The sequence below is a fragment of the Camelina sativa genome, chromosome 8 (genome assembly GCF_000633955.1).
Source record: "Camelina sativa cultivar DH55 chromosome 8, Cs, whole genome shotgun sequence".
Lineage (NCBI taxonomy): Eukaryota > Viridiplantae > Streptophyta > Magnoliopsida > Brassicales > Brassicaceae > Camelina > Camelina sativa.
This window is the reverse complement of record NC_025692.1, coordinates 6,901,043-6,910,946: the sequence shown is the minus strand read 5'-3', so window position 1 is coordinate 6,910,946 and position 9,904 is coordinate 6,901,043. Positions and strand designations below refer to the sequence as shown.

Sequence of the window (9,904 nt, the reverse complement as noted above, 5' to 3'; positions counted from 1 at the left end):
ATAGTTAGTAAGAATTAGTTACACATTTAATTACTTAATTATAGCTTTACTGTTTCATGTATCTCTCTCTCGTGTATCTAATTCTAAATTTCTAACTAACTGTATCAAACACACTAGAAAAAGAATTGAACACATTAATTATATGAGCTGGTGCTTTGCAATCGACAAAACGAAGACACTTCCTTATATGGGTTATATGGGTTAGATGCATAACCTCTTGAGGAACATAATTAGCAAAGCCAAGCGGATCCGGGAGAAACTGTCAGTCTTCAAGGGTCACCACTCACCACCACTTGGAGGCGGCGACTGATGTGTACTTTGGCACCGAGAGTGGGATGAGGAAGTCTGCACAAGTACTAATATCAAATCAACTGGCTGATCAGAATGGCCATAGATCGCATTGTCACACAACCGGCTCGAAGTCTTTTCAACAAAGTCCGCCACAAGATTGTGTTACTTAGGTCCTTACATAGATTCTTGTTTGGGAGGGGTTATTAATTACAGTTCCAGTGTGATGTACTCTTGACTAACCATAACAAATAACATATATAATTTGTATTTTGATACAATGGAGCATGTTGCACAAACTGTGAGTGAAATCAGTTAAGAAACTAGTGGCTAGATTTTAATTAAAGAGCAATTCAGAGAGCATTTATATTAAATTTGCTGCAGTGTGTGGAAAGAAAATTGCTGAAAAAGAGAGAGAGAAATAATCAGTTTATATGAATTCTAATCTGAATCGCTATCTTTTGGTCCTCTCAACTTAAAGTGGGGTCCATTGTACATTTGATTGCTTGTTGGAATACCACTCGTTATTGTGTCTGCGCTGTGGCAGGCGGCTTCTTCAACACCTATGCAGAAATCGGCCTTTCCCTTTTGTCTTCTTGATGAATTCCATTTGACTGTGTATATATGTTGGCAACATAAGATTTTTTTTTTTTTTTTTCTGTTGTTACCAGAAGTAAAAGAAATGGTAAAGTAATTGACTCACCCGGAACTGTACAATCAGTTGAAATGCTAGGCCTGATCGGGCTTATAAGGTGTTCCTCTTCCGCTCTAGCTTCCTTATCAGCTGCGGTGACAACAACAAAAAAAAANAAAAAAAAAAAAAAAAAAAAAAAGAAGATTTTGTTACACTGACGTTATGTCAAAAATATGATTTGCTAAAGGAGATTTGTTAAAATTTCGCTAACTTAAGAAAAAGGCTCACCTTCCAGTCGTCCTCCCATGGCCTCATAATATAACTCACGGATTACGTAAATAAGAAAAAGAAGAATAACAAGAAGAAGTGCTCCGATGATGCAGGATCCTAAGACTAAATACAACATCATCTTCTTCTTCTTCTTATGTTTTTTTTTTTTTTTTAAATGTGAGAATGATCAAGCTAAAGACGAAAAATCACTTCCTTTAAAAGAATTGAGAACAGCGTCAACGAAGATGGGAACACAAAAACTTATAAAACTTGATAAAAAAAGACCTATACCGTAGCACATAAATGAGCTGTCCTATACAATTGAAAATAAGTATTTAATTAGACATTTTATGATATGAGCTGGTGCTTTCTAATTCTAATCGACAAATCTAAGGCATTTCATGCAATAAAATAAACATGGACGAGTATACGTACTTACAACGTATTGATAAAATACTACACGTGATCAGCGTGATTTGTCTCCCGTCTCTCGGTGATAGATTTAGTGACAGGGCCTGACAAGTAAATGAAGATCTATGAAAATCCCTTTTACAATATGTTAATTTGCTATGAAATAAAAATGATTACATTACATATCACGATCAGAACGACTAATTTTGGAATCTTATGTCTCATACGAAATTCTAAAAATAGTAAACCTAGATTTAATATTTTATTTTTTAATATTTCTTTTGTAGCAATTCATGGTGTTTAAAGTTTAGAGTTAAAACCATGAAATTAGAGGCTTAACGGTTGCCCAAAAAAAAAAAAAAGGCTTATAAATATGAAAACTTTTATGTGAACCAAAAAAAAAGGAGAGTTATGAATAATATTGTCAAACTTCGTTTTTTTCTTTTTGTAATAAACGGTCGATACTATTGATTTGATTTTTTTTGTCAAGTTTAAATTTTGCCAGAAATCAATTCTTTTTTTTTTGCTTTTATTTCCAAAATATAAAAGTTGTGAAACTAATTACATTTTTTTGGCTAGAAATACAGTTTTATATAGTCTCTTCGAAAACGAGTAATAGAGGAAGTGAGGAACCCTTTTGTTATTTATCTTTTCTATAAGGTAAAAAAATAAATATTAAAAAGTTATTTTGCAAATTTTGAAACGTTAGAATATTTTTTAAATAAAATTTAAATAACATAATTTTTTGCCAGTTTTCTCTCTAGTTTATATTGCTTTTTCTTTGTGTAACGACACAAATTTACAAACAAATTTTTTACTAAATTTTTTAAGACCAATATTATTAAAAAAAATTATACAATACTTTAACAAATAATATCGAAGAGACAAGAATTATCAATCTTTCAAGCGGGTCGACTTTGCCTACCACTAATTTTGAATTGTTTTCTTGGTCGACTTCTTTTATGTTATCAGTATCATCACCGGATCCAGTCAATCTGTTTAGTTGAGAACTTTACACGTACTAAAAAAAAAACAAATAAGAAACAAAAAACTTTCTTGTAGGTTGTAACGTTTTCTTATGCATATTCTAAGCCTTTTTATCAAAAACAAAAACAAAACGAAAAAAAAAAGACAAAAAGACAAAAGTCAAAACAAGATTATGAGTAGTGATGCCATCTGTGTGAGTGTGAACGGCTTGATCTGTAAAATGTTTAAACTAATAACATGTGGGAGAAACGTGATATTTGTATAATATAGCAAGAATAAAAAATTAATCAATTTAAATTCGGTCTAGATTTGAAATCGATCTATCTAAAAAAATCTTCAAATAATTGCATCAAATCTAGAAGTGTATAAGATCGAGAAAATGAAGATTTTTTTTCCAAAGATATGGAAATAAACTTTTTATTTGCACTCAATACCAAGCAAATATAAAGAATAGCTTGGACTAAACTTACTAATTAAAAAAAAAAAAATAGATATTTGGATGTAATAATTTGCGTATGAAATAAAGAAAGATGATTATACTTCACGATCAAAACGAATAATTATGAAATTTTATGTTCTCTGTTGCCAAAAAAAAAAAATTATGTGCTCATCGAACAATTTAAATAGTAAACTTAGATTTAAAATTTATTTTTCTGTTAAATGGAGTTAATTTTTTGTCCTAATATTATAAAGGAATTATCCATTTTGTATACCTCTTTATTTCAAAATAGATGAGTATAAAGTTTTTTTTTTTTGACATCCTTTCTTTTTTAAAGGGCATTCAAGACATCCTTACAAAATATATTGTTCAAAAGATATATAGTTTAAGGTTATTCACACATATTTAAAAATTATATTTAGAAAACAAAATTGAAACATTTTTTGGCAAAGAAAAAACATTGAAACACTATTCACTGTTTATCTATTTATAATGCAACCAATAATAAAAGTAATATACTCCAGATACCTCATGCCTTTCGACAATTGGCTCTGTTCTTTTAACTGTCGCGCGATTCATACCATAGACTGAATTTTTTTTTTTTTGATATATCAATTTTGTAATTATGAGTATTCTAAGGGGTATAACCATAAATTTAGCAAACTCTTAACAAAGATTTATATGTTTACGGTGAAGATCAAGATACAGTTTTACAGATCTAGAATGACAATTTGATTTCTAAAATCTAGCGACTGTCACTCCTAAAATAAAGCTTAAGTTGTGCAGCTGGTTTTTTCAACGATTCTGAAATTTGATAATTGAAGTTGCAGCGACAGAATATGAAGAGAGATGAAGAAAAGTAAAGACAAATTTTCAGTCGTCGGCAGTTGTCGCTGCGACTCTCTCCCAAACAAGGCCAATATGTATATGTTCACCATATCTTAAGTCGGTGGTGTCGCTATTTTCTTAGCAACGTATTTAGGCAACGCTGGAAAGACCGAGTTTTATTGTTTAAAATATGAAAATTGACATATATATATATATATATAGATGACTCCTTTTACTAAGGCCTTTCTTTTTCTTTTAATTAAGTTGTATCAAGGACAAAAGAAATTTAACACTGATTCTTTGTTTTAATATATTGTTGATTGATTTCATATGTAATACTGTTTTTTCTTTGATAACAAGAAAATTGAAGGCAGTCTCGTAGTTTCTTACTTTCTTTGGACTGATTAACAAGAGCAGAGTTATTGAGTTAACATAGTCCAGTCTCAAAACTACTTTTGAATCGAGGAGACAGGAACTATCAGTCTTTCGGAACGGACTGCTGTCTGTACCTACTACTACTACTAGTAGCCCAAATTTTATATTGTTTTCCTGGTCGACTTATTTTATGTTATCACTAACGGATCCAATCTGTTTAGTTGAGAACTTAACATACTAAATCACCAAAAACAAAAAAGAGTCAAAATAAGATTATCACAAGTGATGCCATGTGTGTGAAGTGTGAACGGCTTGATCTGAGAACGGCTTAAACTAATAATAATATGTGGGGAAACGTGATATTTGTATAATATAGCAAGAAGAAAAATTATATCATTTTAAAATCGGGTTTTTGGTTTTACATGAATCGTTAAGTTTTTTGTTTAGATGTTCAACAAAACCATTTCACAAAGTTTAAAAAAAAAAAAAAAAGAAGACTGATAGCAAGCTAGAGAGCCATGGATCCTCCCAGCCAAACCAATGGAGAGAGTGCCACATACTGGAACGAAAAAGACGAAGAAGACGAAGAAGAAGAAGAAGAAGAAGAAGAAGCTTATTTGCTCTTAGATAAAGTGATCCCACCGATCTATCTGAAGGAATCAGCAGGTGGTAGATCTTGTTGCATCTATAGAATCCCTCACACTCTTGAGCGAGTCAACGACAAAGCTTATGCACCCAAGATCGTTTCAATAGGCCCTTATCACCACTCGAATGATAAAAAACATCTCAAGATGATAGAGGAACATAAAAAACTTTATCTCAAGATGTTCGTGTCAAAGACTAAGGACAATGGCGTCAACCTAAGTCACTTAGTCGACGTAGTCTCAGGATTGGAACAGAAGATAAGAGACTCCTACTCCGAGAAGCTTGAGTTTAGTCGACAAAAGCTGATCAAGGTGATGATTCTTGATGGCTGTTTCATTCTTATGTTGTTCCTAATAGTGTCAGAAAAGATTGAATACACAAACTACAAAGACCCAATATTCATGCTGCGATGGATATTGCCAACTCTTCGAAGCGATCTTCTACTTCTTGAAAACCAGGTTCCTCTCTTTCTTCTTAAAGTTCTTTTAGAGACATCAAAGCTAGCTCCATCTACTACCTTAAACATGCTGGCCTTCACATTCTTCAACTACTCGATAGAAAAACCAGATGAGTTCTGGAAGGAACACAACGATCTTAGAGCAAAACATCTCCTTGATCTTATCCGTAAGACTTTCATACCCGTTTCGCCTCCACCAACCACCCCAAGGCAATGCTGTATCAATATCTTGAGTGGTACTACTGGACCTGGAGAAAATTCAAGAACAGAGACATCCCAAGACACTTGTCTCGGTAAGATAAGTTGTTTAAAGGAGAGAACTGAAGCGCAAACATCATCGCCTCCTCGCAGACCCTTTCTTGGACTAATCATCTCAGCCAAAAAACTTCGACTTCGGGGAATAAAATTCAAGAAGAGGGAGAATGTTAAGACACCTTTAGACATAAGTTTCAAGAATGGTCTGGTTGAAATACCACTACTTGTCTTTGATGACTTTATCAGCTCTCTTTTGATCAATTGCGTTGCCTTTGAGCAGTTTAATATGAATTGCTCCACTGAGATTACAAGCTATGTAACTTTCATGGGTTGCTTGATAAACACAGAAGATGATGCGACCTTCTTAGTCGAGAAAGGGATTATAGAGAACTATTTCGGAACGGGTGAAGATGTTTCTTTATTCTTCAAGAACATAGGAAAAGACATCTCATTCAGCATATATGATAGTTTCTTGAGAGATGTGTTCGAGGGGGTGAACGAGTACACTTCAAAAGGTTGCCACGTGCAATGGGCAGGGTTCAAGTACACGCATTTCAACACTCCATGGACATTTCTTTCATCTTGTGCGGCTTTGATGCTTCTTCTCCTTACTATTTTCCAAGCTTTCTTTGCAGCTTATCCTTACTTTCGTCCTCCCAAAAACAATTGAATGTAAGTGCCATTTTGTTTATATGTTTAACCTAGCAGTACTTATGGTGTATTAAAACATCTTTAACTAAGTATGACATAGCTTACATCTCGCATAGGAAAAAGTAGAGACCACTCAGACCAGTGGCTCAATACAAGATTATAAATTAAAATAATAGTGAGAAAGAAAGCAATCTAGAGCTAATTTAACCAGGATGAACATTACATCTCAATACTCACGTCCCATCTTGTTCCTTAGTTTTCCTCTGTTTTCGTTTTCGTCACTCCTCGTAAATCAAAGCTCTTCACTTTGTTGAAATCATTTTTCAAGGATGAAGAAGAATCACCTTCCCCAAGTTTTCCATAAATAATGTTGCTAGTACACATATATTCAGATTTTCTGTATCCCGGTGATCCCATGACGTTTGTCTTCTTGTCCGGGGTTTCTTCTTCACCATCTTCGACTCCTACTGGCTCAACCACATCCTCTATTTTCACATGATTGTGTTGTTGCTTCTTACTCTGCTCCTTCTTCTTTTGCTTCCTCCTCCTCAAACAGATGATGTTGAGACAACTTAAACATCCTTTAGACATTTTCAAGATTTTAGCAACCTATTGCTTGTCGATTGTAATTAAAGGTATACAGAGAAAAAAGATCTTGTTTTTGATGTTTTTATATAGATTTGATTTCTTGTAGATTACTACTGTAAGCGTGTTTTTTTTTGTTTTTTGAAAGTTGACTTAAAAGTGAACGGAGAGTTGTCCAAATTTTAGGAAAATTACAAAGAAGAGAAAAACGTGGAGTCTAAAAAATTTTCTAATAACTAATTGATTGTTATCTCTTGCAGAAAGTTAAAGAAGAAAAGTCTTAAATTTCCAAAAAAACAATACTTTTGTTCCTCTGCCGACCTAACGTGGAGACTTGTCAACATTTTGCTAGTGTGAAATTTAACTCCTCCTTCCTTAAGTTTCATTACAAAATTCGAGGATGACTAATCCATATTAAAAAAAAAAGTATTTCAAGTCTTCCACCTAACCAGAAGACAAACTGAGGTGGTTTTGAAGGTTTGAATTAATGGATCCGACATCAACAGTCGTGGACATATATCGATTAGTTTCAGAAGATATTGGTCCAAAACTTCTGAGAGAATCAGCTGGTTCAGAATCATGTTGCATCGTGAGAATCCCACAGAGCCTTGCACGAATCAACCTCAAAGCTTACGAACCAAAGATCGTCTCCATTGGTCCTTACCATCACGGTAAAGAACATCTCCAGATGACACAGCAGCATAAACGCCGGTTCTTGAAGTTCTTCGTGGTTAAAATGGAAGAGAAAGGAATCCATCCTCAAGAACTGGTCAAAGCTGTAACGAGTTTGGAAGGAGTTATAAGAGGGTCTTACTCCGAGGATCTTGGTTTTGATTCTCAAAAATTGGTTGAGATGATGGTTCTTGATGGTTGCTTTATCCTCACGTTGTTCTTTGTTGTTTCCGGGAAAGTTGTTTACACAAATCTTGATGATCCTATTTTCAGAATGCCATGGATTTTGCCGTCGATTCGAGCTGATCTTCTCCTTTTGGAAAACCAGGTTCCTTATCTTCTTCTTCAAACTCTCTTCGAAACATCGAAGTTAGTTACTTGTAGTGGTCTAAACGAGATGGCTTTTGAATTCTTTGACTACTCATTACAAAAACCAGAGACGTTTTGGGGAAAACATTATGGTCTTGAAGCAAAACATCTTCTTGATTTGATACGTAAGACTTTTGTTCCTGTTACGTCTCAAAGAAGCATCAAAGATCATAACTATCTCACAGTCCTATGTTGTTCCAAGGGGAAACGAGGAGAAACTAGCAGTAAATCATCAGATCATGAATATCTAGGATTCGTTCTCTCAGCCAAGAAGCTTCATCTTCGGGGAATCAAATTTAAAGCAAGGAAGAACACAGACTCAATTTTAGACATAAGGTATAGTAACGGTGTGCTTCATATTCCTCCGGTAGTCATGGATGATTTCACCGTCTCAGTCTTCTTAAACTGTGTCGCGTTTGAACAGTTATATGCTGATGCATCTAACCATATAACGAGCTACGTAGCTTTCATGGCTTGTCTAATAAACGAAGAGAGCGATGCAGCGTTCCTTAGCGAAAGAAGAATACTCGAGAACTATTTTGGAACAGAGGATGAAGTGTCTAGGTTTTATAAAAGCATTGGTAAAGACATTGCCCTTGACTTAGAGAAGAGTTACTTAGCAGAGGTGTTTGAAGGAGTTAACAAGTATACTTCGAAAGGGTTCCATGTTCACTGCGCTGAGTTTGTTCATACGCATTTCGATAGTCCATGGACATTTGCATCGTCATTTGCAGCCTTGCTGCTTCTTATGTTTGCGGCTTTGCAAGTCTTCTTTGCAGCTTACAGTTATTTCCGTCCTCCGAAAGAAAAGTAAAAGATGCTTTGTACACATTGAATGATTCTTTAAGTTAAAGTGTTCTGATTCTTGAATCTATTATTTTGGCTATATATTTTCTTTGACACTTATGAACTTTTTACCTTCCAACATCCAAATCACCATATGCGTCCATTGATAAACATGAAATCACATGATACACATACATAAAAGTAGAAATCAATTGCTCAAAGACAAGATAACATTAATCAAGAGAGCCGTACAATTTCATGTATAAATATCCTCTCTTAAGTTTTCATGTGATGAACGACGCATCGCTGAACCTCTTTCTCTTATTCACTTGGCCGCGTCGTCTGTGACTCCTCGTATATCAAAGGTCTTCACTTTGTTGAATTCATTATTCATTGATGAAGAAGATACATCTGTTTCTGCGTAGTGATCTCCATAAACATAGTTCATTTTTGGTCCAACATCGCTGCTGCCTACATGTGAGGCTGGTGACGTCTTCCATTCTGCTTTGGGTCTGAATATGCCATCCTCGTACTTCTTCTTGTACGCGCTACACTTCACATCTGTTTCTTTTTTTTCAACCGGCTTTGGCAATCTCTCTCCTTTCAGAGGTTTGTCATGTATACCTTCTTTTTTTTCTACATCTTCTTTTTCTCCAACTGGCTCTGGCAACCTCTCTGTTTCCACGGGTTTGTCTTCTTTCTTTCTTTGCTTCTTCTTGAAGCAGCTTAGACATCCTGTAGACATTTTTCTAGGGGTGGATAAATGAGTTTTTAACAAACAATATGTGCTTCTTTGTCGAACTTTAAAGAAGGTATATACCAGAGAAGACAAAGACCTTGAAAATGTTTAGATCTTTCAGTAAGAGAGAAAGAGACCTGAGTTTTGGCTGAATTATTATTACTTAGTAGTATTTCTTTGACTTGAGAAAACGCAGAAGCTTCCTTTATTCCACCAACTCACTTTCGAAGAAATTAACATTTACTTTTTAAAAGTGATACGAATGAAGAAAAGTGAGTTTAAACAAGAGGTCATATACCCGTGACTTTTACACATCATATACGTATGTAGTCCAATCCAAATATCTACACAAACACTGTAAATAATAGATGAAAGGATATTGTTAACATAAGGTGAATACAATTTTGTGAAGGCAAGAGATCTTATTGGCAGCTACGAATCCCTTTTTTACCTGCGCCAGTTAAGCCAACACCAAAATCACAATGAGGTAATCATGAAAATAGACATAAACTC

General features: G+C 34.4%; 5 protein-coding genes across 5 annotated transcripts; 2 read left to right on the top strand and 3 right to left on the bottom strand.

The window, feature by feature from the left end:
* LOC104706551 lies at positions 518-1,567 on the bottom strand. The gene is made up of 3 exons (XM_010422748.2): positions 1,211-1,567; positions 992-1,072; positions 518-902 (listed from the first exon to the last, which is right to left on the bottom strand). The coding sequence occupies exons 1-3, from the start codon at positions 1,329-1,331 to the stop codon at positions 730-732; spliced, it is 375 nt and encodes a 124-aa protein (XP_010421050.1). The 5' UTR covers positions 1,332-1,567; the 3' UTR covers positions 518-729.
* LOC104706549 (UPF0481 protein At3g47200-like) lies at positions 4,652-6,296 on the top strand. The gene has a single exon (XM_019229213.1). The coding sequence runs from the start codon at positions 4,751-4,753 to the stop codon at positions 6,257-6,259; it is 1,509 nt and encodes a 502-aa protein (XP_019084758.1). The 5' UTR covers positions 4,652-4,750; the 3' UTR covers positions 6,260-6,296.
* Positions 6,256-6,988, bottom strand: LOC104706548. The gene has a single exon (XM_010422744.1). The coding sequence runs from the start codon at positions 6,829-6,831 to the stop codon at positions 6,493-6,495; it is 339 nt and encodes a 112-aa protein (XP_010421046.1). The 5' UTR covers positions 6,832-6,988; the 3' UTR covers positions 6,256-6,492.
* LOC104706550 (UPF0481 protein At3g47200-like) lies at positions 7,108-8,770 on the top strand. The gene has a single exon (XM_010422746.2). It carries the CDS (start codon positions 7,313-7,315, stop codon positions 8,678-8,680), a length of 1,368 nt encoding a protein of 455 aa, XP_010421048.1. The 5' UTR covers positions 7,108-7,312; the 3' UTR covers positions 8,681-8,770.
* Positions 8,778-9,547, bottom strand: LOC104706546. The gene has a single exon (XM_010422743.2). It carries the CDS (start codon positions 9,395-9,397, stop codon positions 8,978-8,980), a length of 420 nt encoding a protein of 139 aa, XP_010421045.1. The 5' UTR covers positions 9,398-9,547; the 3' UTR covers positions 8,778-8,977.

What these genes read in the sequence shown, in the direction of transcription:
- LOC104706548 (XM_010422744.1), bottom strand. Translation starts at nt 6,831, where the DNA reads ATGTCTAAAGGATGTTTAAGTTGTCTCAACATCATCTGTTTGAGGAGG.
- LOC104706550 (XM_010422746.2), top strand. Translation starts at nt 7,313, where the DNA reads ATGGATCCGACATCAACAGTCGTGGACATATATCGATTAGTTTCAGAA.
- LOC104706546 (XM_010422743.2), bottom strand. Translation starts at nt 9,397, where the DNA reads ATGTCTACAGGATGTCTAAGCTGCTTCAAGAAGAAGCAAAGAAAGAAA.
- LOC104706549 (XM_019229213.1), top strand. Translation starts at nt 4,751, where the DNA reads ATGGATCCTCCCAGCCAAACCAATGGAGAGAGTGCCACATACTGGAAC.
- LOC104706551 (XM_010422748.2), bottom strand. Translation starts at nt 1,331, where the DNA reads ATGATGTTGTATTTAGTCTTAGGATCCTGCATCATCGGAGCACTTCTT. An exon ending in CATGGGAGGACGACTGGAAG is followed by an intron (nt 1,073 to 1,210) that starts GTGAGCCTTTTT and finishes TTGTCACCGCAG; the next exon opens with CTGATAAGGAAGCTAGAGCG. An exon ending in AACTGATTGTACAGTTCCGG is followed by an intron (nt 903 to 991) that starts GTGAGTCAATTA and finishes ATATATACACAG; the next exon opens with TCAAATGGAATTCATCAAGA.